General features: G+C 49.2%; 9 protein-coding genes and 4 non-coding genes across 13 annotated transcripts; 6 read left to right on the forward strand and 7 right to left on the reverse strand.

Moving 5' to 3' along the window:
- Positions 1-1,727: 1,727 nt before the first annotated feature.
- Positions 1,728-4,568, forward strand: BDV14DRAFT_207531 (non-ribosomal peptide synthetase; the record flags this gene model as incomplete). Its single annotated transcript, XM_073775151.1, has 1 exon — positions 1,728-4,568. One exon carries the CDS (start codon positions 1,728-1,730, stop codon positions 4,566-4,568), a length of 2,841 nt encoding a protein of 946 aa, XP_073630311.1.
- Positions 4,569-4,673: 105 nt separating this feature from the next.
- Positions 4,674-6,670, forward strand: BDV14DRAFT_169856 (cytochrome P450). The gene is made up of 7 exons (XM_073768105.1): positions 4,674-4,964; positions 5,018-5,076; positions 5,128-5,160; positions 5,221-5,456; positions 5,510-5,893; positions 5,956-6,403; positions 6,501-6,670. Exons 1-7 carry the CDS (start codon positions 4,754-4,756, stop codon positions 6,663-6,665), a joined length of 1,536 nt encoding a protein of 511 aa, XP_073630312.1. The 5' UTR covers positions 4,674-4,753; the 3' UTR covers positions 6,666-6,670.
- Positions 6,671-7,491: 821 nt separating this feature from the next.
- BDV14DRAFT_t49 lies at positions 7,492-7,579 on the reverse strand. The gene has a single exon. It is a non-coding gene; the product is annotated as a tRNA-Phe (tRNA).
- Positions 7,580-7,757: 178 nt separating this feature from the next.
- BDV14DRAFT_t48 lies at positions 7,758-7,847 on the reverse strand. The gene has a single exon. It is a non-coding gene; the product is annotated as a tRNA-Phe (tRNA).
- A 1,697-nt stretch (positions 7,848-9,544) lies between these two features.
- BDV14DRAFT_t46 lies at positions 9,545-9,632 on the forward strand. The gene has a single exon. It is a non-coding gene; the product is annotated as a tRNA-Phe (tRNA).
- A 192-nt stretch (positions 9,633-9,824) lies between these two features.
- Positions 9,825-15,301, reverse strand: BDV14DRAFT_169858 (putative GTPase activating protein (Tsc2)). Its single transcript, XM_073768106.1, has one exon. The coding sequence runs from the start codon at positions 15,068-15,070 to the stop codon at positions 10,370-10,372; it is 4,701 nt and encodes a 1,566-aa protein (XP_073630313.1). The 5' UTR covers positions 15,071-15,301; the 3' UTR covers positions 9,825-10,369.
- A 410-nt stretch (positions 15,302-15,711) lies between these two features.
- Positions 15,712-19,135, forward strand: BDV14DRAFT_169860 (putative chromosome segregation protein Cse1). The gene is made up of 6 exons (XM_073768107.1): positions 15,712-15,963; positions 16,046-16,356; positions 16,410-16,580; positions 16,638-18,349; positions 18,403-18,582; positions 18,637-19,135. The coding sequence occupies exons 1-6, from the start codon at positions 15,894-15,896 to the stop codon at positions 19,079-19,081; spliced, it is 2,889 nt and encodes a 962-aa protein (XP_073630314.1). The 5' UTR covers positions 15,712-15,893; the 3' UTR covers positions 19,082-19,135.
- On the reverse strand, positions 19,136-20,025 carry BDV14DRAFT_169861 (peptide chain release factor family protein). Its single transcript, XM_073768108.1, has 2 exons — positions 19,677-20,025; positions 19,136-19,610 (listed from the first exon to the last, which is right to left on the reverse strand). The coding sequence occupies exons 1-2, from the start codon at positions 19,887-19,889 to the stop codon at positions 19,284-19,286; spliced, it is 540 nt and encodes a 179-aa protein (XP_073630315.1). The 5' UTR covers positions 19,890-20,025; the 3' UTR covers positions 19,136-19,283.
- Positions 20,026-20,886: 861 nt separating this feature from the next.
- On the forward strand, positions 20,887-21,614 carry BDV14DRAFT_30722 (serine palmitoyltransferase small subunit family protein). Its single transcript, XM_073776496.1, has 2 exons — positions 20,887-21,193; positions 21,246-21,614. Exons 1-2 carry the CDS (start codon positions 21,079-21,081, stop codon positions 21,482-21,484), a joined length of 354 nt encoding a protein of 117 aa, XP_073630316.1. The 5' UTR covers positions 20,887-21,078; the 3' UTR covers positions 21,485-21,614.
- Positions 21,615-22,320: 706 nt separating this feature from the next.
- Positions 22,321-22,721, reverse strand: BDV14DRAFT_198083 (uncharacterized protein; the record flags this gene model as incomplete). Its single annotated transcript, XM_073772829.1, has 2 exons — positions 22,321-22,596; positions 22,671-22,721. The coding sequence occupies 2 exons, from the start codon at positions 22,719-22,721 to the stop codon at positions 22,321-22,323; spliced, it is 327 nt and encodes a 108-aa protein (XP_073630317.1).
- A 425-nt stretch (positions 22,722-23,146) lies between these two features.
- BDV14DRAFT_30725 (dodecenoyl-CoA isomerase) lies at positions 23,147-24,500 on the forward strand. The gene is made up of 2 exons (XM_073776497.1): positions 23,147-23,652; positions 23,743-24,500. The coding sequence occupies exons 1-2, from the start codon at positions 23,465-23,467 to the stop codon at positions 24,377-24,379; spliced, it is 825 nt and encodes a 274-aa protein (XP_073630318.1). The 5' UTR covers positions 23,147-23,464; the 3' UTR covers positions 24,380-24,500.
- A 120-nt stretch (positions 24,501-24,620) lies between these two features.
- cdc123 (cell proliferation protein CDC123) lies at positions 24,621-25,960 on the reverse strand (the record flags this gene model as incomplete). The annotated part of the gene is made up of 2 exons (XM_073771064.1): positions 24,621-25,782; positions 25,839-25,960. The coding sequence occupies 2 exons, from the start codon at positions 25,958-25,960 to the stop codon at positions 24,621-24,623; spliced, it is 1,284 nt and encodes a 427-aa protein (XP_073630319.1).
- Positions 25,961-26,189: 229 nt separating this feature from the next.
- BDV14DRAFT_t47 lies at positions 26,190-26,261 on the reverse strand. Its single transcript has one exon. It is a non-coding gene; the product is annotated as a tRNA-Arg (tRNA).

The following is a 26,261-nucleotide window of genomic DNA, read 5'->3' on the forward strand; positions in this document are numbered from 1 at the left end:
GAGTGATCGTTCCATAAGCGGTGACAGAACCGGAATACTGGGGGAACTGAAGGTAACGAAGCCGCTATTATAACAAAATCGTTCTCAATGCTGTTCCACAGCGCAATGCGTAGGGCTCTGTCTGGATGAGGCCGTAAGCATTTAGAGTGCTTGATTTGGATTGAGGCTCACCTAGGTTCAACAAGGGATCTGTGACGCCGATGAGAGTCACGTTACCGTGCAGTTTGAGGATGGCAAAGACCGACGATCTGATCTTGAAGTCAGCCGCGATTTTCTGTCTAGATAAGGGTAGGCAAGAAGAGCTCGGGGTGCTCACGCAATACCAAGGCTCATCAAAGCCATCGCTTTGAACCTTTGCTTGGGCGCCATTTTCAGCTTCCAGATCACTAAAGCCGGCCAAACTGAGAAGCCGACGTCGGTAAGTGCGGAAAATGCTGTACAGATGTCAGTAGGGATCGGTACGGTGTCATTTGTCTAAGAACTTGCAGCTGACCACACTCCCATAGATAAGTTGGATCTCGTACCTCCAACACCTTGCCGTGGGATATCGCCAAGGGTCAAACTGGCCCATGACGGGCTCACATTGAACAAACACAAGGATGAATCCAATTGCTGCTAGAACATTGAGGAGAGCCGTGGCTGTCAAGACAAATATCTTGACACCCCGCCGCGGCCGAAAAAGATAGCAGACCAAGATTGCAATTCCTATTTTAGGAATTCCAATACTGAAATAAACCCATGCATCAGTAAACGTTACCCAGAAGGCAGCAGAGGGAAATGTTTCCGGAAGACGTGGTCCCTCAACATTGCGTATACTAGAGCAGCTTTTCTGGAGTATAGCTGCCCGGACGATGTTAAGTACCTGTTTGGATGGTGGGACATCATCAGCATGTACACAATAAATATTAATTTATCTATGTCCATGTATACTTACCCAGGAGAATGTAATGACTATGTCATACAAAGCGATTTTATCGCTTCGTAGAAAACCTCTCGAGAAAGTTCTAAGGGCAAACACGATAGTAGAGATGCCCGTAAAAGGCCATGTTGCTGCGGATACTTGATGACTCAAACGGGATAGAGTCTCCTCTGTTGCCATATTTTCTCGTCTTCTTGCCCGTGCGTTAAAATGAGGGGTGTCAGAAGGAAAAGGCGAGATAGGTTTAAAAATAAGGGGGGGTAACAATTTCTTCGTCTCTAGGCTAGGCTTACGCTACCACCAAAGGCTCTTTCAGTCTAATTTAGCACGGTCTGCCTGATCCTGGTAAATTTGACTGATCACCACTCAGCTAAAAACAGCCTCTTGCTTTTATTCCGGAGATTCCGTAACGCGCCCTCTTCTTCGCCAGAAAAAGGCTTGCTGACTTGAAGGATTCTCTAAAGCCTGAGTGGTAGATGACCTGGAACAGGGTATGCTGACGGCTATCACTGCAATATCCTGCTAGTAAGCCTGACTCAGAGCGATGATCGATGCGTAGAACCCGCTGGCTTAGAGGGTCCTGTAGAATCCCAATTGTTAATAGCATCGGAACAGGGCATCATGTCGGTCGTCTTTGCAATATCCCTCTAGTGAGCTGGACTCAGAAGGTAGAATAGGGGATACGTGAGGACGGAGAGGCAGGGCATTTACCTAGGTATATAAAGGCCGTAGTTATCGTTTGAACGGTTTTACCTTTTGGCTGATCATCAGACTCCCAATTATTTGACGAAAGGGGAAAAAAGACGCAATGCTTTCCTCTCACTCGGATCCTCAGATGGCAACTCTTCTTGGCAAGGCTTCCACCACGGGACAAGGAATTATCGCCTATGCTGATGAATGCTGTGCTGAACCATCATATATGAGCTATAGGCAGCTCCAAGAGGTAGCTATCCAGAAAGCTGCATTGGTGCGGTGTTGTGGTGTAGCTTTTCCTGGCAGTGTCCTCATCATTCATTTTCGGACTCAGCTAGAGAATATCATCTGGTTTTGGGCTTCTGTCCTAGCTGGTTGTGTGCCATGCATATCAACCACGTTGGTCAACACCCGGGAGGGGCGAAAGTCCCAGTTTCAACATCTTCACCGTCTCCTCCTCGATCCGATCGTGATCACCAAAAAACAGCTTAAGAACAGCGATTTCGCCGATAACGACGTTCTCCGCGTGGTCTCTATCGAAGAAATCGAGACCGCCAAACAATGCGCAGAACACATCGCTGTGCCTCGCGGACCAATCGTCCTAGAGACAGATTCCAGCACGGCATTGACTGAGGGCATTGCGACTTTGATGTTGACATCCGGTAGTACTGGAGATGTCAAAGCAGTCTGTCTGACCTACCGGCAGATTCTGAGCTCCGCCAGCGGGAAGTTTGAAATCATGCCTCTACCTTCAGGGTCTGCTGTTCTCAATTGGATATCCCTCAATCACGTGGCGAGTCTAGTTGAGATTCATCTGTGCGGCATGATTCATGGTCTTGATCAAGTTCATGTACCTGCTGTGAATATAATCCGTGATCCTCTCCTCTTCTTGCGTCTAATCACAAAACACAAAGTATCACGTACATTTGCACCAAATTCTTTTCTTCAACAGCTCTCAACTGTGCTTGATAGCCAATCTTTCGATAGCCTTCATGATATTGACCTTCACTGTCTGCGGTTTATCGCTTCCGGGGGCGAACCTAATAGTGTGACCACATGTGCGCTACTAACCAAACAACTTTTGAAACTGGGCGCAGTCGAAAACGTCATTACACCGGGCTTCGGTATGACCGAAACATGTGCTGGGGCCATTTACAACCGGAGCTGCTTTCAATCCGACTATCAGAGTGGCTTTGAGTTCACCTCACTAGGAGCATGCATGCCGGGAATACAAATGCGAATCTCGCAGTATACAATCACCGACGGTGGCGGAAGAGCAGGACATAACTCAGCGCACGCTCAAGAAGGGGACCTCGAGGTTCGCGGAGATGTGGTTTTTGAGTCGTATTTCAATGACCCCGCAGCGACGAAGTATGCCTTCACATCGGATGGCTGGTTTAAAACGGGTGACTTGGCCTCTATCGACGACCACGGGAACCTTAGGCTGACTGGCCGCTCAAAGGAATTGATTATCCTTAATGGAGTAAATTATGCTCCACAGCAAGTCGAGTTGGCCATTGAACAGGCAAATATATCTGGTGTTGCGTCCTCATGTATCGTTTGCTTTGCAGCCCGTCAGCCAGGATCCAGCACTGAAGAAGTTGTTGTTATCTACGAGCATACATATGACTCTGATGACATTGATGCTCGGATGGAGGCTATGGGGCACATCGCACGTACGGTGATGCTCACAATCGGGGCTCACCCACGCATTCTCCCGTTGCCTTCTGGTCGACTGGACAAATCGGCATTAGGAAAGGTCTCGCGAGCCAAGGTTCGAAAAGCGCTGCAGGAAGGTAAATTCCAAGATCAAGAAGCGAAGAACAACCAAATGATTCATTTTTTCCGTATTGCGCACCACATAGAGCCGCGTGACGACACGGAACGATTGATTATGCACGTTGTACTTGACGCACTGAACGTCACCGAGGGTATCAGCATCGACACCTGCATTGCAGCCATTGGAATCACTTCCGTGGACCTTATTAGGCTCAAAGTGAATTTGCAGAAGGCCTTGGGCGTCCTCGAAATCTCCTTGGGTACCATCATGACCCACAACACCATCCGCTCGCTCGCAGCCGTAGTGAAGAAGCGCAGCTTGAGGGTGCAGGAGGGAGAAGAATATAATCCCTTAGTCATTCTCCAGCCAGACGGATCAAAGACGCCACTCTGGCTGCTGCACCCTGGGATTGGAGAGGTTCTCGTCTTTATGGGCTTAGTCCCATATTTCAAAGATCGGCCAATCTTTGCGCTTCGTGCTCGAGGGTTCAACCCTGGGGAGATGCCGTTCAAGAACTTGACCGAAGTGCTGGCTACGTATCACCACAAACTAAAGCAGCAGCAACCACATGGGCCTTATGCAATAGCAGGATACTCATACGGTAGCATGATCGCATTCGAGCTGACGAAGATACTGGAGGCAAACGGGGACAGCGTAGAGTTCCTAGGCTCCTTCAATCTGCCTCCGCATATCAAGGATCGAATGAGAATGCTTGACTGGACAGCCGGCGTGCTGCATATAGCGCAATTTTGCGGAATCATCTCTGAGGAGCGGTCTGACAAGCTTGCAAACGAGTTACGCGGTCTGTCGCAGACAAAGCAAATAGCTAGAGTGTTGTCAGAAAGTGACCCCAGTCGGTGCGAGGCCCTGGCGCTGACAGAGGAGAGTCTTCAAACATGGACGAATGTGGCCTGGTCACTGCAGAAAATTGGCTGGGAGTACGAGCCTTCAGGAATGGTGAAAAACATGGACGTCTTTTACTGTCAGCCACTCAAAATCGTTTCCAAAACCCGCGAAGAGTATCGCAACACGAAACTTAACCAATGGCTGCACTTCACACGAGCAGGGGTGAAATATCATGAAGTTGATGGTGAGCATTATACAATGATCGGGCCTGAGAATGTGGTGAAATTTCAGAGGACTTTGATCAACGCTATGACAGCGCGGGGGCTGTAGTTTGATTCTTTGTGAGAATCGGTCGGAGATAGTTCCTTGACTCCGAGGATTACGGACTTATGTTGGGCACTAATCTGTGCAACCCAGACTCGGTCTCGTTTGCGATAAGTCTGGTACCAGCCTAGAAAAGACATATAAGACACTTCGTTCCCTTCATATCTGACTCACCAAATCAATCCTTGATCATGATTTCCTTCGCTAGTTCACATCTATCCCTTGCAGCATTTGGTCTTGCAGTAGTCTATGAACTTGGCTGGATTATCTATTGTCGGTACTTCCACCCTCTGCGCTTCGTACCTGGGCCATTTGTGGCGTCGGTGAGTCGGCTGTGGGCTGTTTACCATGCCTCTAATGGAAATATGGAACACATTCAGCGGAGTCTACACAAGAAATATGGTACCTAATGCACTCATTCTTGATCAGGAGTACAAGCTAACAGATACGGAAAGGTTATTTGGTTCGTATCGCGCCCAATGAAGTGATCGTCTCAGATCCAGGTGCTATCAAGGTAAATAACAGGAAACTATAACTGAGTGAAGGCATTAGCTAAGACTACCAGATTATCTATGGCATCAAGTCTGAATTTACCAAAGTATGTATCCGAAGGAGACCACTGGTGAAACCGTAGGAAATTGGTACTAATTATCTGCAGAGCGACTTTTACGACGCCTGGGCAGCCCCCAACGAAATTGGATACCCTGGTCACTTTCCTTCAAGAGATGAGAAGCTGCACACAGAGCACAGGCGTCTCGTTAATCATGTCTACTCAATGAGTAGTGTGCTTGACTCGGAAATGAATATTGACTCCTGTACACATCTATTAACAGAAGCTATTCAGACTTCCGCACGCCAGGCCACCATAGTAAATCTTGGCCTTTTGCTTAATATGTCTGTCAGCACTGTATACTGAGAAGGGGTATTTTCTCTAATTTGAGCTATAGGTATGCGTTTGACGTCCTCGGCGAACTCTTCTATGGTCAGACATTTGGTATGATTGAAACGCGCAGTGATGTTGGAGGATATATGGAGTCAATTGAATCATTACTTCCAATATTTACTATTGGCGGTACTCTACCCTCCTGGTTGACCCCAATTTACCTTATCTACAAGATCTCATTCTCTGCTTCATTGCGCGGAGCTATTAACGCCACAAAACGTATCACTATCGCCTCCCAAGAAGCTATACAAAGACGCTCTCGCGAGTTGGCAGACCACTCCAACAACAAGCCTGATATATTGCGGAAGATGCTTGAAATTGTTGCTGACCGTGGTGCGAAAGTCAAATTCACAACAAAGCATATACTTGTTGAATCACAGAGCTCTCTGTAAGTCAGCACCACATATGTATCTCTCTATCATTGTTCTAATGTTCTGACCACCTATCTAGCTTTGCAGGTGCCGATACCACCTCCATTGCCCTAACCAGTGTCCTATATTACCTCATGCGCCACCCAGTCGTTTATAGGAAGCTTGTTGCCGAGATTGATACTGCTTTTACTACTGGTCAGCTATCCAACCCTGTTACTTATAAAGAGGCAACAACAGCCCTACCCTATCTCAAAGCCTGTATCAATGAAGCAATGCGTCTGCACCCAGGGGTTGGTTTTCACCTCCCACGAGTCACCCCACTAGCAGGGGCAACAATATGCGGCGTCTATATCCCTAGCGGTTATCATGTTGGTGTCAATCCCGCCGTGGTACAATATGACCAGGGCATCTTTGGTCCGGATGCAGAGCACTTTAACCCAGATCGATGGCTAGGTAGTAATGCGGTTGAAATGGAGAGAATAATGATGCCATTTGGAGCTGGGTCGAGGACCTGTATTGGGAAACATGTGAGTTTCAAACATCCATATAACAAGCCCGCGCCATTTCTCTTGGCAAATGAGACTGTGTTGTTAGGACAATTATTAACAAGTGGTTAATACTTAGATTGCACTGTGTCAGGTTTACAAATTAGTACCGCAGCTGCTGCGGAAGTTTAATGTCCGTCTTGTGAGAGAGAAGGAGTGGGAGACAAGAAATTTCTGGTTTAATAAGCCTGTTGATATAATGGTTGTGTTCGAGGAGAGAGATAAGCAGAAAGGTAGAGAATAACAAGCCCTGGTTCTATTTGCTGTATATACATCATCACATACAAGGCTACCAGATATCCCTTGATGGACAACAAAAGCCTCGAGAATATGGAGTTGCAGCACCATACACCCAACAGATAATGGTCTAGTAGTAATACTGCCTGAGACCCTAACAACCCGTCTCAAACCCCCTTGATGGTCTGTTATATTCAACCCAGCAAATCCGAACGATTTATTAGGAGATAAAGAAGGGGTATACAAAAAAGTAAAATAAGCACCCTATATGGAAAGACAACTAAACTAGCCAAGTATCCAGAGAGACTAACAATTCAAACAATCCTCAAACCCCAGTTCCTACAAATCTCCCTCCCAATCTCCAGAACAAAGTCACCATGTGGAAAAAGGGGTTGAAGTGCAGCACTGAGGACGGGCGGTCCAGTAGAAAAATGCCTTACCAAATCTGGGCCAACAGAACAAGGGAAAAGAGTCAAAAGGGTGATTGAGAGAGCTGCAACTTCAAGGAGGAAACAAGAAAATATAACCCACGCACTGCGATGCCAAGCGGCACGTATAGACTTTTCCTAAATGGGAGCGCAAAGCCTATGCCGGTAATTCGCCGTTACCGTAGACGACGGAGTACCCATGGGTCTCGGACCTCGGTTGTACCACCGCCAATTTCATCAATGACATACGATCCTCCGTAAAATAAAATATGAGCTGCATATGTTCAAATGGGGCAGCGGATGAGTCGATCATGAATACATTCCATGTGCTCTTTTTGAATCGAACCCCATTAAATGGTGGTACATGTGCTTCAAAGGAGCAAAATGAAAAAATGAAAAAAATGATGGGGCGAGCCGGGATTGAACCGGCGACCTCGCGATTTGGTGACTGAGTAACTTCAGTCGCGCGCTCTCCCAACTGAGCTATCACCCCTTGTGATTGAATGGTTTGTATTTCTTTGCCGTTATACGCCAAAAAGAAGCCTAAAATATCAGACAGCAAAAAGATACCGACGTGACCGCCCGTCACGCCCCGCCAAGCAGCCCACCCGAGCCAGCAGATCCTGAAATGACACAGCTAGCAAGCAGATAGAGCAAAAAAACAAAAATGATGGGGCGAGCCGGGATTGAACCGGCGACCTCGCGATTTGTGATGACTGAATGACTTCAGTCGCGCGCTCTCCCAACTGAGCTATCACCCCAGTTGATGTACTGTTTGCTGGATTTGTGTGTCAAGTTCATTCAGCACATGCATCACACATAAACCCTACATGTCAGGGAAAGACCTGTATGAGAGGTGCGGGCACTTAAGTAGGTAGGCACCTAATACGGACTATAATTACGCACTGCCCATTCAATATCCGTGCGGTAGCTATTTCCTCTTTCCAGGAGGCAGTGTGTTCTATAAGAGGAAGGCGCGACTGTAGCTCGGACGGGTGTTAGGAAGGAACAACCCGACCTCCATCGCACCTTCCATGTTTTCTATGGTTGGGTATTAGCTAATGTTGGCATCGCGGTGCATGGTATCTAAACGGTGGCGAGGGGTCCCATCTCCGCCTATAGTTGGGCTACTTCTTGTGTGCTGTGGAATTTCTCTGGGACTAGATTTCGTTGATCAATTGGTAAAGCTCCAAATGTATGGTATATCTCACTTTGGGGATAATGTTTATTAATGTCCTACTTCTTTTCTGCGGCCGGTCCATGATTGCTCGGCTGGCCCTGTGGTAGGTAGATGATGAGACCCTTCTGAATCATCAGCTTGGCTTACACTGTTGCACTAGTAGTCGATAGTGAGACATCGGATGGCGAGCTCAGTTCCAGTCCGATGACGGGTCCGGGCCTATTCTTTGTATGGTGGTAGGCGTTCATCTTACTGAGCCCTGGTTTGTTGGCCGTATCCTCTGTATTCGTGTTTCCTCGTACAGATGCGTGTTGAACCGCCTGCGTTTGGGGTGGCGGGGGCGGGCGCTTCGGGGAAAGCAGAGGTAGCATTAGACGGATGCTGCAGGACACATGGGGAAGGGCAAGGCAACTCAAGCGTTTTGTGTCTTTTTTGACTCGCTATCCGTGTCCGGGGTGGTGAAGATGTCCTGCATGTACATTGAAGAGATGCTTCTGTTCGGCGTGCCCTGCCTTGGTTACACGAGCTATTGGGCGTGATTGGGATTAAATGTCGTCTACTGCATCTTAGAGAATAGGTCGAGACCAACTCTGGGTGCCAGTGGTCTTATCTGGCAGATATGCTCACTTTCAACGCACTGCTATGTTGTCCGTCTTTGGTGCATATGGTTCGTAGGTGAGCCGCATGGTCAGGCAGCGAGGATGCAGGGTAGAGAGGTTCATTCCTTGGCTTTGATTTTGCGGTGCATTGAAAGCTATTTTACTTGGTCAACACCTTCCCTGTTGGGGGCAGAGGTTCGGAGATGTACGAGTATGGGCTCATTGCACGGTTAAGGGTTGTGGCTAATAGTAGCTTTTCTGATCAGCCATGGTGATGTGGCCTGTGGCTGCGTAAAGCTTGGTTGTCATGCTCTTTTTGCCGCTTGTGTTGTGTTTATGAGGCTAACATGGGATGTGATAGTTCTGTCTCGACAAATGTAGGATTGTGGGTGCAATCGAAGCTAGGATGGAGTTGCTCCATATATATTTCTACAAAAGTCACACGAGGAGCGATGTTTTTTAACCATTGCACGCACATCATAAAAAGATACACAGCAGCCAGTCAGTACAAGAGTCACTAAGCCCGTACTTTATTGAGCCTGAGCAATTACAGTACAGTAGCCCTTGCTGAGCACACCCCAGTCGCGCGGCCTTCGCGTAATCCATCCCCTCCAACCACTGCCAGTTTCAGGTTGTGGTTGCTTATAATGTTAAACAACTGAGTATAAACCAATCAAAAGGGGTGATAGCTCAGTTGGGAGAGCGCGCGACTGAAGTTACTCAGTCACCAAATCGCGAGGTCGCCGGTTCAATCCCGGCTCGCCCCATAAAATTTTTTTTTTCTCTTCTCTCTCTTTTTTTTGCTTTTTGTACTTTTTGTCTGCTTGTATACTTTTTTTCACCCGGGGCTTGCTGGCATTGTACCAACCCATTGTGAGCTCCGGCCAGCGAAGAGGACCCGGCTCGCAGCTTTACACACTAGGGCTAACGCTCAGACGCGTAGTTGAAAGCAGGAAAAACCACCATTCACAGATTTATTGGATTTCTAGTTGCAACGGTAGCATAGCTAAGGAAGGCCACGCCGACTGACTTCATACAAGTCACCTGAGTTGAAAACAAATAAAGCAACCCAGAGACAAACAGGCAGTAGAGGGGAATAAGGAATGTCAAACCGCTGTCATCAGTCATATCAAAACACAAAATTTTGAGTGTTCGTCGTTTCCTTCATGAATAAATGAATCAAAATCGAGATCAAGCAAACAATCAAGCAAGCAAGCAACTTTTGGTTGTATCGTATCGCTCCTCCTGGCTCCGTTTTTTTTATTCCGTCCAACTCCCGTGTACAGTTTCTAGGTATACAGTAAATAGTAACAAAAATGGCGAACAATGCGTGAGGATAGAGTCGTGATGGTGTAAGAATTTATTGGGCGCCGTATGCCCATATCTTGTTTTTCCCGGTTGTCTTGAGCAAGGGGACCTGGAGACACACAGTAGGCGAACGAAACTTCGGAGGTGGAGCGATATATGCTGGTCACAGCAAGGAGGCAGGGCCAGGCGCATATATTTACCGTGCCCAGCGCGAAAAGTCCAGATTCTGGAGTGTATAAGCGTCGCCCGTGGTGTTCAAATCCGCAGAGACCTCGGATTTTCCCGCACTGGTACGAACGGGCGATTCCTCAGAGTAGATGTTCGCTTTGGTACCGCGGCGTTGCGTTGGATACGTAGCATCTGGGGTGTCCGTACTTTGGGACTGTGATTCCATAACTCGCTCGCGTAACCTCTTGATCTCGCGTAATCGGTTGCGCCAAGATGACATATGTTCACCTTCACTGTTCCAGACAAGAGAAAAGACGGAAGCATTTAATGCCAGAATTCGCACAAATGGAGCAAGGTTCTTGCCAGAAATGACCTTGGGGGATGCAGCAGGCGAGATTTCTGGCAAGCCAGGTTTGCTCATTACCTTTACGCTGTAGAACATATTTTCAGGGCTGGCTGTCTTTTTCTGCGCAGTAAGACGTGACACAGGGCTGATGACAATGTTGAAAAAGTTGAACTGCGAGGGTATGGTGTCGAAGTTGAACGGAGTATTGGAGTGATTGAATATGATGTTTACAAAATCGTTCCCAATGTGACTCTTCTTGAGAACGCACGACGGGTCGTTGTCAAAGTTGGTCGGCATCATGGTTGTGACGTGGTAAACAATCTCTGTGACACGATCACGCCACGCATATGTGAACTCACCGTCCGTTTCAGCGTGTAGACCCTGGGTATTGAACCTTGCCTCCTTGAGTGACACTTTGGTGCCGAGACCCGAAAGGAGATATTCGTAGTCAGGGCTGCCATGCGTGTTTGAGAGAATCTCCGCCTCCGTTGTCTGGCCGTCTTCAATGTAAATGACACCGATTTTGTGACCATCTACAATATCGTTTCGGTCAAAGGTGCTGAGTGCCCTGCGCGTCATGTCATCGTCCGGTAGTGGGATAGGTTGATTTGGAATCGGCGTAGGGAAAGCAGTTGACGTCAATTGGAGCATAACATGGCTGGGCAAAATGTTGGTGCGCATATCATCCGAATGCAGATGGGCATCGTGAGTTGCCGGGACTTGGTGCGGAAGGACAGGTGCAGTGCGCTGCTGATATACTGCATAAGTCGTCCCCGATGCTTGTCGCTTGGTGATCTGAGTTAATCCCGAAACTCCAGCAGTCTCTACCGTGACAATGCTCATGCCCACGATCCACGACTTCTTCACGGCTGTTCCTTCTTCAGGAGTTGGCGGAAACGTAGGAAAGGGAATGGTTTCACCGAGATCCGAGAAGGCGGCTCTTTGCATCAAATCAAGGAAGACCTGGCTTTGCTCTTCCACTGTTTCTTTCCCCTGCTCGTCCGCAAAAATTAATCTGCTTGTTATCCAATTGACATGTTTTGCCCGATCTTGGAGTTTCAGCGACAGGAACCAGAACACCATGACGTGATGTGTCGAGGTATAAATGTATGTGGACATAGGATCCGGCGCTGGAGGCTTGGAGGTTTCGGGAACACCCCCAGCGGTCTCGCGAACAATGCTGCTCGTTCTCGAGCCATGGGGAACTCTGGTCGGTGATTCAGAGGTCTTGACCTTCTGCTCCCGAGAGGTCTGCAAAAGTCGAATACATATGCCAAAAACAGTACGAATCTCTTCCTCTCGTAGGTTGATGTAGACTTCCGGCAATCTTGCAAGTAGCGCCAAAAATTCCAATATATGGACGGCGACGTTAGACAGTGTAATGACCTTGGAGATCTTGTCAAGAATCTGATTCAGAGCTTTGGTTACCGAAAGAGGTATTTCATGGCAACAGACGGAGAGCGCATGAATGCATCCGCGAGAAGTACTTCCCCAAGAACCAATAATCCCCATCATAAATGAACGCACGAGTTCATCCTCCTCGCTCTTGGCAAAGTGCTCATGATAGCTGATGAGCACACAGAGGGAATCAAAGATGTACCCAGCCACGTCCGATTTCTTGACACCAGTGTTGATCGGTGGTTCGCGGAAAGACTCATTCTTGATCTGGTCGCACAGAATACTGCGTAGCAACTTGATCTGAGGAACCGCGCTGTCGAAAAGATGTTTGTTTTGAAGCTGAGCTGCGAGGTGAGTAAGAACATAGCTGTAAATGTCCCAACTAGTCTCTCGCTGAAGCAAAATTATGATCGATTCGAGCCATACATTCGCTTTCAGTGCAGTTGTCTGTATAGGTGCGCAATCTAGCTGAGTTGACGACGCGTTCGGCGTTGCATGAGCATATAAGAATGGACTTGAACCATCTGGAGGCGCCTCGGGAAGAACTTGAGGATCGGTATACGCCCAAACGGGATGTGATAGTTTGGGCAAGCGCTGGGAATAGTAGCTCGTGCTGCGCCCAGTAGATCTAGACAAGGCACTAGTTGATGCCGCGCGGATCGGGAGTTTCCTCTGGGGAACCGAGAGCCCGAAATCGTTGTCTGCCATGTGATCGCTAGCTGCATCCTCCAGCTCGTTCGATAGGTAACCGGAATCAATATTGCGACCAGATATGCTCATTCTGAAATCATCCTCAGGAACTGCAATGACTATGATAGAGCCTGAAGCGTCGCATCGAAGTCTGAAGAGCATCTTCAGCGACGTCAAGCGTGCGTCTAAAGGACGCTCGGGCGACTCTGCTATCTTCAATAGAGCTTGGTATACAGTCACTGCTTTGGCTGCTGATAGGTTCAGGGACCTCAGAAACATTCTCACCAGACCCATAGTGCAGACATTGGCTAAAGAGACTTCTAGCGTGAAGCTCGAGGACCGACGTTCCGGCGATGATACCGGAAGAGAATCAGGATGTCCTGTGTCCAGATCCTTAGCCATAGACGAACTGATGATGTCTACCAGTTGTTCAAAAGTAGTGTCGTCACACGAGGGAACAATGTTATCGACGATGAAGGAAATCAGAGATTCCAAAAACAGTATGTTGTCTTCAGCACTGAACGTCTCCAACATGAGATTGAAAAGACCCTCTTTGTGGAACAGAGCCAAGGATTCGTAGCTAGCAAAAGCCTCCTTCAGGGTTTCCAAAGCCACGATACGAACTTCAGCTGGCTTGCTGTTGTCACGAACAAAACAGTTGATCACCTGTTGGCAGGTTTGGACCCATCCTGGGCTCTGGGGATCACATAGCTTCTCAGCTCTCATCGTGTTCAAGATCAGTTCGGCCTGGGTGGGTTCGATATGTTGGCAGACATTTGACAGAAAGTTCGTAATTTCCACAATCTGCTGACCATTTAGACTGTCCCAGAGAGACCCGACAGCACTTGCAATTTGCACGATATTGGCCAGGATGTTGGGTTTGATATCATCAATGACACTACCTCTCGACACTGGGGATTCGGGGCTGAGAGCGGATGTAGCTGTGGCAACGGGCTCTTCAATAATTCGGGCGGAGCAGGCATTGAGGACCCTGACAAGACCAGCCCAATTTTGTGCGAGTGTTACTTGATGAGCGAATTCTCCTTCCAACGTGTTCAGACACAGTTCCAAGACGTCTGCTTCCAAACGGCCGTCATTCTTCTTGGCAACTGTTTGAAGGGCATCCATCAGAGGCTCGAATTGGAGCTGTACTACGCCTGGCTCACCATGCGCTCGAATCAGGTCAGCAAAAACGAACACAGCACCGCGCAAGACGTTGAGATTTTGACTATTTTCCCCGGTTGACTCGAGCAAGAATGAGCGAAGCGTGTCCACCATTTCGTCCTGTCTCTTTGACTTTGCCAAATTTCGAACAGCCCTTGCCGTCGGTCCAGAGAGAGCCCTCACTGATGCATGAATGCTACAGAGTAGCTCAAGCATAGGCACAAAGCTTCCATCGGGGACATCACGATACAGGATTACTGCATCAAAGACTGCCAGGGACTGCTTGATATCAGCAGCAACGCTCGTTTTTCGGCATATGATAAAGATCTGGTCCAGTAATTTTTGAACCTCGTCGCTCTCGGATTGTTTTTTGTGCAACGTGATGAGGTCAATGGCGAATTGCAAAAGATCATCCAGTACACTGTCATCGTATGCAAGTCCATTCGCCTTGCCAACCTTTGCCTTTCTGGCCTTTGCTCGAGCTGAGGAGATGACCTCGTAGATCGGGACGATGAACGAGGTTATTAGAGGTAGAAGTGATGAATTAGAGAATTCCAACCGTCTGCCATGATCCGCCAACGATATCAGGGACTGCGCGCGCGCGGGAATAACATCATTTTCAGACGATTCCGAAATGGCTTCAAAGACTGTGCGCCGAGCCGCAGGGGAGAGATCCTGGCGACCTGCCAGTGAAACTAACAGCAAAGAGCCGCTGCGTCGAGCCTCGGAAGACTCTGCATTGTGTAACAAATGGGAACCGGCTTCCCAAAGCACAAGAGCTTGTTCCAAAGTATAGTATTGAGCGGATTTGACCACTTGCTCCGCTTCGTCGCAGGCATGGTTCAGATTTTGCCTTTGCGCCAACGTCTTGATAGATGCATCGAAGTCCCGCGTCCCCGAGGCGTCCGAGGAACTAGATACGACACTTCCACGATGCATTGAGTCAATCCCTTTTGCACTCCAACCGCTCGTATGTCCATCCGTGTGCTGGTGGGAAGGATCGCTGTTATCCGACAACAAGACCGCGGAAGATGATTTCGTCCGGGATGTGCTTAATGACCTAAAGACACCCACGAAACTAGATGTCGAGTACTTAGGACGTAACGGCAATATAGCATCGTCAGGAGGCATGCGTTTCCGGCAGATTGGAAAGGGTATATAGGTGAAATCCGATTGAGTCAAAGGATTATATAAGAAGCTGGATAAGAGCGGATTAAGATTAGCGATAAGGGCTTGTAGATGGCGTCATGAGCAAAATCACTAAAAATTTTGAGATGTCTAGACAGGTATGATCGTCCGGAGATTATGAACTGGCAAAAAGCGCATATACACGTACCATGAGCAGGTCTTAAGGAGCGGTTGACAGCATCAGGTGGCCGGAGAAGGAAGACGAGCAGGCTTGAACCCCAATGCTAAGAGATAAGAGCCGCAATACCTAAGAGTGGCTGTGTCGGAATACCAGTACATAGGGGAAGGAAAGACGATGCACCAGAAAGACGGACTAGCACCAGTGGCCCTGAAATGAAACAACCAAGATAAGTGTAAAAAGCAACGCTCACAAAGACGCCTGGCGAGGAAAGAACGAGATATGGTCAGGCTCATGAAGCCGCGCCAAGAGAGCGTTTCCCCTCCGAGCACTGACCAGCTCGCGGTGATCTGGCGGGCGGAGAGCCGGATGAATTTTGCTTCCGCCGAGATCACATGACCGGCAGAACGACCCCGCGGACCTGTATGCTCACCGCCTGGAAATAATTCCAAAGCAACCGCCAAACAAACTGCCTGTCCAGGAATGAGCTTGTCTTTGGCTCATTTTTGTTGCTGAGCACATCTGCGAGGAGAGCCTGTCAAAATCTTTTCTTTCATTAACATATTTGCATATACCTTGAACTTCGACATCCTAACAATTACCCATCACCTCTGCATTTTCTAGTACATACATATTCCCCTCCAAACAATGGCGGATGGTTTGGCGGCCGTTGCCCAGCTCCTTGAGGCGAGCTTGGACCCCCGACAAAATAAGCAAGGTGAGTCCATATTGCCCCCGGAGCACTCCTAGCATTTTATGCATTTAGTTTCTCTCATGGTGCGGTTATTAACCCCTTATAGCTGAACTCGCTTTGCGGCGGGAAGAGAGCAACCCGAACTTCTCCATATCCCTTCTTCAAATCACCGCCTCCCAGACTTACCCCTACAATACTCGCCTTGCCAGTGCGTTGTTCTTCAAGAACTTCATCAAGAGAAACTGGGTCGATGAAGATGGAAACTATAAACTCCCGCAGGAGGTAGTGGGAACGATCAAGAAAGAACTCATCAACCTGATGATCTCTGTGCCCCAGGGCATACAAACTCAATTAGGAGAGGCTGTCAGTGTGATTGCTGATAGTGATTTCTGGGAGCGTTGGGATACACTTGTCGATGTAAGTCTGCGATTTCGGTATCGTTCGCCCTCTTCAACAAGCTGACCCTCCAGGACCTTGTTTCAAAACTCCAACCTGAGAACCCTTCTGCCAACATCGGTGTCCTGCAAGTCGCACATTCCATCTTCAAGAGATGGCGACCTTTGTTCCGATCGGATGAGCTATACATTGAGATCAACCACGTTCTTGAGAGATTCGGTAACCCGTTCTTGACTCTCTTCCAGGTAAGCTCAGCTTAATTTACCCTTCAAATGCGCCCTTCGACTAAGAGTGCCACATAGGGACTGGATAACTATCTCGAAGCAAACAAGTCGAACAAAGAACAGCTCAACCAAGGATTCACGCAGCTCAACCTCATGATCAAGCTGATGTACGATCTCTCCTGCCATGACCTTCCTCCGATGTTCGAAGAAAACATGAGCGGGGTAGCACAGCTGCTACTTAAATACCTGACCTACGATAATCAACTGCTTCACACCGACGATGATGCCGAGTCTGGCCAATTAGAGTTCACCCGGGCAGGGATCTTTGAGGTCCTTACACTCTACGTCCAGAAATACGCGGACGAGTTCCAGCAATACATTCAAAAATTCGTGGAGAGTTCCTGGAACTTCCTGACTACAATTGGGCAAGAAACGAAATATGATATCCTCGTCAGCCGGGCGTTGAAGTTTTTGACCTCAATCGCTGGCATGCCCCAGCACGCACAGGTCTTCCAGGCCGAAGGCACACTCGCTCAGGTCATCGAGAAAGTTATTCTGCCCAACGTCAGCCTCCGTGAGTCGGACGAAGAATTGTTTGAGGATGAGCCAATCGAGTTCATTCGCCGTGATCTCGAAGGGTCGGACAGTGACACACGACGACGTGCAGCTACAGACTTCTTGAAGCAATTGAACGGAAACTTCGAGGCATCAGTCACAAAGACAGTACTTCAATACATCGAGCACTATCTGAATGAGTACGCCAAGTCACCACAACTGAACTGGAAGGCCAAGGACACTGCAACATACCTTTTCATCGCGATTGCCGCCAAGGGTGTTGCAACCGCCAGTCACGGAATTACAGCCACCAACAGCCTTATCGGCATCACCGATTACTTCCAGAAGAACCTTGCCGCGGACTTGGTTGCCGGGGAGGGAACTCACCCCATTCTCAAGGTTGACGCCATCAAGTTCCTCTACCTCTTCCGCAGCATCGTGACAAAGGAGCAATGGCAGGAAGTGCTTCCCTTGTTGGTGAACCACCTCGCATCTTCCAACTTTGTCGTCTATACCTACGCGGCGATTGCAGTCGAACGGGTGCTTTACTTCACTGATAACCAAGGGCAGCCAATTATCTCAGCAGACACGATCAAACCTCTCGCCAAGGACCTATTGGAGCATATCTTCTCATTGATTCAAAAGGACCCTGCTCCTGAAAAGGTGCAGGAGAACGAGTTCATCATGAAGTGCGCTATGAGAGTGTTGATCGTGATCAAGGAGACTGTTGTCCCTATTGCGGATAATGTGCTGAAGCATTTGATCAACATCACCGAAGTGATTAGCAGAAACCCCAGTAACCCAAGGTTTTACTACTATCATTTTGAGACGATTGGTGCATTTATTCGCTTCGCTGCCCCTGCAAACCCAGACAAACTTGAACAAGCCCTGTACCCTCCTTTCTCAGCTATCCTCCAGGGAGACGTACAAGAGTTTGTTCCCTATGTCTTCCAGCTTTTCGCTGCTCTTCTTGAAGCCAACCCATCAGGCACACTGCCGGCTTATTACCAGAGCCTGATCGCGCCAATTCTTGCACCGCAGGTTTGGGAATCCAAGGGCAACATTCCTGCGCTCGTGCGACTTCTGTCGTCCATCATCAGCCGAGGCTCGCAGTATGTTGTGGAGAATAACCAGCTTATCAACATTCTCGGTATTTTCCAGAAGCTGCTGTCTTCTCGGACCAACGAAAGCGAAGGATTCAATCTTTTGGAATCTGTGATTGAAAGCTTCCCATCGTAAGCTGACTTTCCAAGATAACATAAAGCCGCTTATTGACATTACTTTTTAGGGCTACAATTGAACCGTTCTTTGGCGATATCATGCAGATTATCCTCACCCGCCTCCAAAACCACAAGACAGAAGCTCTCACACTTCGATTTGTGCGGTTCTATCACTTCATGTGTGCCCATGACTCCAAGGGCTATAGCGCGGATTTCGTCATTCAGGTCATCGACAAAGTACAAGAAGGGTAAGTCTAGCCTGATTTGAGAACTTGAATGAACCAAAGGCTGACCTCAACTAGACTCTATGTTCAATTGTACCTCAATGTCATCCTGCCGGAATCACAAAAGCTTGCACGCCCGCTGGACCGCAAGACGGCAGTGCTGTCGTTTACCAAGACGTTGGCCAACTCTGAGGCCTTCGCCAGCAAGTACAAGAAGGGATGGGGTTTCACATGCGAAGCTCTTCTGAAGCTTTTGGAGCTGCCGCCGCTTCCCGCCAGCAAGGACGATGTCATTGCCGAACACGACGTGGAAGATATGGCGTTTGGAGTAGGATACACAGCCCTTGTCACAATCAAGCCACAGGTCCGAGACCCCTGGCCGGACACAGGGGCCGATCTCAAGGTCTGGGTTGGGAAGTATTTGAAGGAGGCTGATCAGAGACTCGGCGGAAGGATTTCTGGATTTGCCCAGGAACGGTTGGGAACCGAGGCGAAGGCCGTGCTCGGCAGTTATATTGCATGAAATTTAATTACGAGATAGGACTTTAAAATACCAATAACACCCTTATTATGGGATCTTTCTTCAAATTTTATTATACGTGATTTGGCATCTTCAGCTGATATACAATAGAACTGCTGCATCCCCATGGCGAGCAGACAGCTTTTTGAGAGCACAGCTCCTCAAGATAGTAGAACAGCCTGACCTATTAATTTATTTATCCTCCTTACTTCCTGTCCGTCCCAGCCACAGCGTCACCCTCTCGACCTCCCACTTCTCCATCATCTCCAGCCTCACCCTTACGCTTTTCCTTCTCCGCCTCAAGAGCGCGATACTTCCGCCGGCTTTTCTTCGCCTTACTAGCAGCCTTCTTCCGCTCCCTTCCAGCCTTTATCGCAGTCCTGCTCTGATCCCCCTTCAACATCTCCTCGACTTTATCAGCCAGAATCTGCCGCGCATACTTCTCGTTCTGGGAGCGCGAGCGCGTAGCTTGGCTTTTGACGACTATGCCGGTGGGATGGTGGATTAATTGAACGGCGGAGTTTGTTTTGTTCTGTCGAGGAGACAGATTGTTAGTGGGTAGTAGTAGTAGGATGGGAAAAGCGAAGGGAGGACGTACAATCTTTTGTCCTCCGGGGCCGGTGCCCTTCAGGTAGGAGAGTGTGATGTCGGCATCGTCGAGCTTTAAGCGGGGTGGGAGGGGTTTCTCGGCGAGGGAGGGCGACGCGGAGATGGTTCGATGGGGGATTGGCGTTGATGCGCGGAAGGATGATGGGAGTTTCGTCGTGATGCCGGAGAGAAGTAGTCTTGATTGACGAAGCATAGAGAGCATGGTCGTTGTAAGCCGTAGCTAGCGCACAGGGCGCATCTTATGAACGAGGCGCATGTATCAACTCCGCGGAAGCAGAGAGGCTCAATGCCAGTGCAGGTTGCAGATTGCAGAGCTCCGACTCCAAAGAGCTTACCTGGTGTGGGGAGGAGCGTTGGATTTGGTTGGGTGAGATTCTTATCTGATTACTAGGTAGCAGGGAATATCTATACGATTACGAGGCTGCTGATTGCAGGGCAGACCCAGCATGTTGCTTACGGTGCCTGCATTCATTATTTTGGCTCAGATAATATACTCTCCAAGCCGTTGTCTCATACCCAAGGAACTCCCAATCTAATTTTGAGAGATTGGTTGCCTGAAGACGGTTGAGTCGTTGACGGTGCCAAGGCCGGACTTACGTGTGCTGACATGGAATTGAATCCAGAATAAGGTCCATCCAAGAATCTGAAGTTGAGAGGAAGTGGTAGATACATGGAATCCTTTCTCAGAGACAGAGAGATTGAGAACAATTCTTTCCAATTACCTAAAAGTCCGCCTCCTATCAGTGCCTTTCTGCCCACCCACCGCTTTCGCTTTTGGAAGCGGTGGGTGGGCAGAAAGGCACTGATATCTTCGCAGACGTTGCGCCTTCCGCTAGTTAGCCATTTGACAGGACCCTGAAGTGGACCGCCCAATGCTCAACCACTGGCACGCCTTCCAGTCTCACGCCGTCGATTCCAATCTCGACCTAGACGATATTCTTAGCAGATTCTTTGCCGTTGGCCAGATATTCTTGATCGCTATTGTTATTACCTCCTTTACCCCTTGATCTTGGTCTTTCCCTTCTTCCTAAAAACCTCCTACTCCTAATCCTTCAATTCTGCCTCGGTTTTGCCTCCCCGCATCCGCAAGCCACACCAGACAGTTGTCGATCGACGCGCAATCATCGTCTCAAGTCCACATCGATCGTCCTTTGTTCCTTCAGACGTCAAGATCCGATTCCTTCAAGTCTGATCAGATCATGCTGTCGACCCGAGCGCACAATTGACCTCCTCACCTCGACATTGCACCTTGCGGACAAGTTTCCCCTGCGCAATCTGCCACAACCCCCCGGAACCCCGTTCCCTGAACCACCGCACATCTCAGACAAAAGCACCTTTCGCCGCATCGCTCGTTTCCTTTGGACAACACTTTACACAAACAGATCGACAAAATGACACTCCTCTGGTTTGCGGCCGCCTTTGTCCGCTGGGTTCGCTTGAAGATTTATCAGTATGAGGTGACTTTCGCTGTATACATGCTTACTCCTACGGAGAAATTCATCTTCAGTATGTCTGCTCTTTGCAATCTTACAGAATGTTTGCTGACAATTATCAATAGACTCTATTATCCTCACCCTCCTCTCAATGATCCTTACCGCAATCTACGTCTACCTACCCGACCACATCCGAACGATATACGGCCACCTATACTACTACTGGGCCGGCGAGCGCCCATTCGCAAACAGCATCGCAGCCATCAGCACAGCTTTCCGCGATAGCGGCACACAAACTCTGGAAGTGATGTACGAAACAGCCCAGAATACCGCGACAGCAGCAGCGGCAGTCCCAGAGTTGTAGTGCTTGACACTTTTGTTCCTCCAGTTCGTGTTGATATCTTCGGGTTGTTTTTGCTGTCGGTAGCGCGCAAAGACTGGGCTAGTGTATTCTCATGATACAATGGGCGACTTTTGCATCTATATCTTATAATTTCTTCTCGCTTCTTCTCGTTCGCTTTCCTGGTGCTGATACCTGATACCCGCGCCCCTAATGTTCTCCACATTATCTGCATGACTTCCGTCCTCGCAGCCGGACCTGGAGTGGGAAGCTCGGTTTTGTCATGATTCCGTTCGATCCGATACTGGCGTTTGTGATGTTTTTCAAGGGAGTTGGAAAGTTGAAACGGCGTTCGTGTCCAGGCGTTTCGGCTGCGTTTCTGGTAGCATCCGGAATTTTATGCTTCATTGAGTGGACCGAACTGGCACATGCTTTTTATGCATCATTGTTCACTAGGCTTGAGTTTGTCTCTGGAATTTTACATTTGCAGGGCCTATCTTGTTGTCTCCCCTGACCCGGCGATTATGCTCATGTTCTGTCAGTTTCAATAGCCAAATTGAAATCAATGGCCAAAGCAATTCAGTTTCCAGATCTCCAATAATTTGAATTGAGGGATATATTTCAAATACCATAATCCTCCAAAACTCCATGATGTTTAGAGGAGGGTGTTATACAACGAGCAATAAAAAAATACTCGTTCATATTATACATGTGATATAGAACAAACCGAAGAACTCCACCCTATATGTATAAAAAATCATGCAAAGAAGGTCGTCCACTTCCACAAACATAAAGCACAAAGCTCACCACATTTTCCCCTTCCTCTTTTTAACGCAGCCAAATCAAACCTCACATCCCACTTACTCCGACCCAGACCCTGAACCCGCCTGGCCCTGCGCCTGTTCCTGCGCTTGCATCTGCGCCATCTGTACTGCCCACTCCCGCTCTCTCTTCTCCCTCTTAACCCCATCAGCCATCCTCATGCGCGTCAACTCCTTATCAATATCCTCCTTATCAAGCGGGATCTTGTGGCTTTGTTCGGCGGTCGGCCAGAAGCCGGGGACGCTGAAGCGCTCGTCGAGGTTCGTGCCGAAGTAGTACATCCAGCCTATAGGGAAGATTACGTACATGCCGAACTGGGTAGAGGAATACAGTTAGTTGGGCTGGGACAAGGGAGGGGTGTGGAGGGGAATTGGGGGGGTGAAAGTACCTTGAAGATTTCGAGGTTTCCGCCTTGGAGGCGGCGGAGGAAGGAGGACATTTTACGGAGGTTTTGCAGGGCTAATAGAATCGGAGTTGACGGGTATAATGTGAGATTGAGGTTTGGAGTAACTGAGCTGAAGCTCAACGCTGAGTTCACGCGGTGGTATGACAGCGGCGGCGACGTAGAAAAGACGGACGGGATGATGCGCGGACTGGAGCGGATATAGAAAGGTAAACTGTTTTTGCAATCCAATCGGCCTAACCTAACAAATCTCAACCGGGATTTGGATTCGGGATTATGAGTTCGTGAAATTCGTTCAATATCGATAGGTATGGTCCGATCCCAACCCGAAGCTCCTCCGTCGAAGAAAGCCGCCGCGGGCGGGCCTATCAGACCGCCTGCATTACAGAGTCACATGACCTGACACTCTGGTTGCCGGTCCAGAACAATTAGAGCACGTGCAGTCACCTGATCTGCAGTATCACGTAATCGGCAGTTGAGCCTCGGCTGCCCTGTCGGTCCGTCGGCCAATTCCCCGCAAAGCCATGGCTTTGGGAGGCCTGGAGAAGGGATGTTCGGTACTTGATTGTCATCCATATATTGAGCGGGCTGCTGGTGTTTTCCACGCTTGCTTACCTTTTGTGTACCTCACCTGAATTTACCTGCAGTCTTGAAGATCTTCAGCCGGCATCGCAACGTCTCCAGTCGGTCTCGAAATACTCCGCCCCTATCACCATCGATAGACCGATAAGCAACGCCGAAATAGAGATAAGATCAGACAGAGACAAGAAGCAAACACCATGGCCGAGCAGGACATCACACTTACCTACAAAGGCCGCGTCGCAATAATCACCCTCAACCAACCCAAAAAACTCAACGCCCTAAGCGGAGACCACTACTACCTGCTCGGCGAGCGCCTCCGCGAAGTTGACAAGCGCGATGACATTACGATCACTGTTCTCACGGGGACTGGGCGCTTTTTCTCTGCGTACGCCCCCTCCCCTTATCCCCCCTGCACAAATCGACAAGGATGAACTGTACAAGGCATCCTAGGCCAGATGTTAATAATGTGTTGCAGAGGCGCAGATGTAACCTCCGCTCGCCCAGGCGCGGGCCTCGGCACAAGCGTCCGCCGCGAACTCCTCCGCAACTTCGTCGTCAACAACATCGACATCACACATACATTCTCGCACCACAGCAAGATCCTGGTTGCAGCATTGAACGGCCCAGCTGTCGGATTGAGCGCAGCCCTCGTCGCACTCGCTGACTTCGTCTACGCCGCACCGCACACATTCATTCTAACTCCATTTTCCTCCCTCGGTCTTGTAGCAGAAGGCGGTGCGAGCTCCGCCTTCGTTGAGCGCCTAGGCATCGCAAAGGCCAACGAAGCCCTCATCCAGAGTAAACGGATTACAATAGACGAACTTGTTGCCGCGGGGTTCGTGAATAAAGTTATCAAGGCACCGAGCGGGAAGAGTGATGACTCTGATGGGTTTTTGGGCGAGGTGTTGAAGGAGGTTGATGACCGGATGGGCGAGCATCTGAGCCAGAGTTCGTTGCTTAGGATTAAGGAGCTTATTCGACGGCCGGGGAGGGAAATCATGGATCGCCAAAATACGATTGAGGCATTTGGAGGGCTGCAAAGGTTTTTGGCGGGTATTCCGCAGGAGGAGTTTAGGAAGTTGGCGACAGGGGAGAAGAGGCATAAGCTGTAGTTTCTCTCTTCATGCTTCTGTGCGCATAGATGTTTCAAAGGGGATCGGAATTTGAACCCGTATAACGAGATTCGTTTCAGCCTTGCCTTCGCATTGCGCTTGTTATGTTAAGCAAAGTAAATAATTTACCAACTTTTCCACCGCTACCTAATCTATGGAAATAAGCCAGAACGCCAAATACACAAACTCCAACCTCCAATGCTATTTTTGCAAAGTACGCAGAGCCAACCTAATGATCAGTTTAACGCTCACTCTCCGTATCCGACTCCTGCGCCTGCCGCGCAAGGATATCCTGCCACTGTCCCAGGAACTCACTCATACCACCGGGCCCCGTCATCGAAGCCTCAACAACTTCCTGCGGCAATTTATGCGCGGAGTATTGCGGTGTAGTAAAAGCGTAAGCCTCGGGGTCGTCGCGCTTGACGAGTCGGAATTCAGGGAGGAGGGGAGCGTCGTCTGGGTTGGGCTGTTGGTTTTCTAAGTCTGATTCGGGTTCGGACTCGGACTCTTCCTCTTGGACAGGGCCTGGGGTTGGGACTTCGCCGTTGCTGAGTGAGATGTCACCATTTGGTCTCAATGGGATTCGAACGAATTGTTCCTCTGCGCTGTCGTCTTCTTCTTGGATCCCGATGGGATCTTTCATTCGTAGGATTTCCAGCCAGCTGAAGAGGAGTGGATCGGTCCGTTGAGCCCAGGGGTTGATATCGATGAGCCAGACCCGCTGATGCGGCGCCGGCATATAGACGTCGAAGACGAAGCTCGAGTCCGGGAAGGTATGCTTAAGCTTCTCTTCGAAGAACGACTGGATCCGGGAGCGGAGCATATCGCGCATAGGGAAGAGGAAATCGAAGTGGTTTTGGTCCCGCTGACAAATACAAAGCAGCACGCGATTCCGCACGAAACACCGGAACTCCAGCGACGGGTTGAAGTTGACGTATTTCCTCAGGACAAGACTGTATTTCACCTCTGGCGCGCTGGGCGTCGGCGCAGGCGAGTACGTTGTATCAGGTACACAGTCGTCAAAGGGATGCTCGAGGTCATGGGTAATAAAGTCGCTGCTCTTAAGAAGGAGGTAGATGTCGTTCGGCGTGCGGCATTGTGTATCATTTGTCGCGGACATCCAGGTGGCGTCCTTCGGTGCGCTCCAGTTCAGTTTGGGCGTGACTTTGCCGTCCAGCTCGGCGATGGTAGCCTTGACTTGGGCGTGGATCTCGGGCCATTCCTTTGAGGGGTCTCCTTCTTCTGGCGCGTCGGGGTCATCTTCAAAGTCGTTGAGGGCTTCGTCGACGGCGTCGGTTGGCGGGGTATTCTCTGGTGGAAGGACGATGCCGTCCGCGTGGAGGTAGGAGACAAATTCGGGTTTTAAGGGGATGATCCGGGATTTGGGCGCGAGCGCGCGGTATCTGATTCACTAAGTTAGAAAGATATCCCGCAGGGTCTATCAATTGCAGAGGCTCACTTTGGTTGCCAGTAATCATAAGAGCAGTGCAGGATATGCGAATATGTGACGGGAGGGAAGGGCAGCCTCTGCAGCGACTCCGTTGAGGAGCCAGCCGCATCAGACTCGTCGATAAGAGGCATGTTCGCAATCAGATATAAAATGTTGGTGATAAAAGAAGTATGACTGTTGTTCTGCTCGAGAAATTTCCAGGACTATGACTCTATGGGAATTCCAGATTCGGGCCGGTTTGGTGCCGCTTTAACATGTTATCTCCGCAAAGGCCGTCCGCAGCGGGGCATGTCGAATTCTTCTCAACACCCCCACCACAGCGACCATACAGAATTCAAAAAGTAAAAAGAAAAAATTAATTGACCGACGCAGGGGTCGAACCTGCAATCTCTTGATTCGTAGTCAAGCGCCTTGCCATTGGGCCAGCCGGCC

Source organism: Aspergillus stella-maris (assembly GCF_047715825.1).
Source record: "Aspergillus stella-maris strain CBS 113639 unplaced genomic scaffold BDV14scaffold_14, whole genome shotgun sequence".
NCBI classification, from domain to species: domain Eukaryota; kingdom Fungi; phylum Ascomycota; class Eurotiomycetes; order Eurotiales; family Aspergillaceae; genus Aspergillus; species Aspergillus stella-maris.

Excerpts from the sequence above, each read along its gene's own strand:
- BDV14DRAFT_30725 (XM_073776497.1), top strand. The coding sequence starts at position 23,465 with ATGGCCGAGCAGGACATCACACTTACCTACAAAGGCCGCGTCGCAATA. Across the intron at positions 23,653-23,742 it reads ACTGGGCGCTTTTTCTCTGC|AGGCGCAGATGTAACCTCCG; the intron begins GTACGCCCCCTC and ends AATGTGTTGCAG.
- BDV14DRAFT_169860 (XM_073768107.1), top strand. The coding sequence starts at position 15,894 with ATGGCGGATGGTTTGGCGGCCGTTGCCCAGCTCCTTGAGGCGAGCTTG. Across the intron at positions 18,350-18,402 it reads GTGATTGAAAGCTTCCCATC|GGCTACAATTGAACCGTTCT; the intron begins GTAAGCTGACTT and ends ATTACTTTTTAG. Across the intron at positions 18,583-18,636 it reads ATCGACAAAGTACAAGAAGG|ACTCTATGTTCAATTGTACC; the intron begins GTAAGTCTAGCC and ends GACCTCAACTAG.
- BDV14DRAFT_169858 (XM_073768106.1), bottom strand. The coding sequence starts at position 15,070 with ATGCCTCCTGACGATGCTATATTGCCGTTACGTCCTAAGTACTCGACA.
- BDV14DRAFT_169856 (XM_073768105.1), top strand. The coding sequence starts at position 4,754 with ATGATTTCCTTCGCTAGTTCACATCTATCCCTTGCAGCATTTGGTCTT. Across the intron at positions 4,965-5,017 it reads GAGTCTACACAAGAAATATG|GTTATTTGGTTCGTATCGCG; the intron begins GTACCTAATGCA and ends AGATACGGAAAG. Across the intron at positions 5,077-5,127 it reads CAGATCCAGGTGCTATCAAG|ATTATCTATGGCATCAAGTC; the intron begins GTAAATAACAGG and ends TAAGACTACCAG.
- BDV14DRAFT_169861 (XM_073768108.1), bottom strand. The coding sequence starts at position 19,889 with ATGCTCTCTATGCTTCGTCAATCAAGACTACTTCTCTCCGGCATCACG. Across the intron at positions 19,611-19,676 it reads GCCCCGGAGGACAAAAGATT|AACAAAACAAACTCCGCCGT; the intron begins GTACGTCCTCCC and ends TCTCCTCGACAG.
- BDV14DRAFT_30722 (XM_073776496.1), top strand. The coding sequence starts at position 21,079 with ATGACACTCCTCTGGTTTGCGGCCGCCTTTGTCCGCTGGGTTCGCTTG. Across the intron at positions 21,194-21,245 it reads TACGGAGAAATTCATCTTCA|ACTCTATTATCCTCACCCTC; the intron begins GTATGTCTGCTC and ends AATTATCAATAG.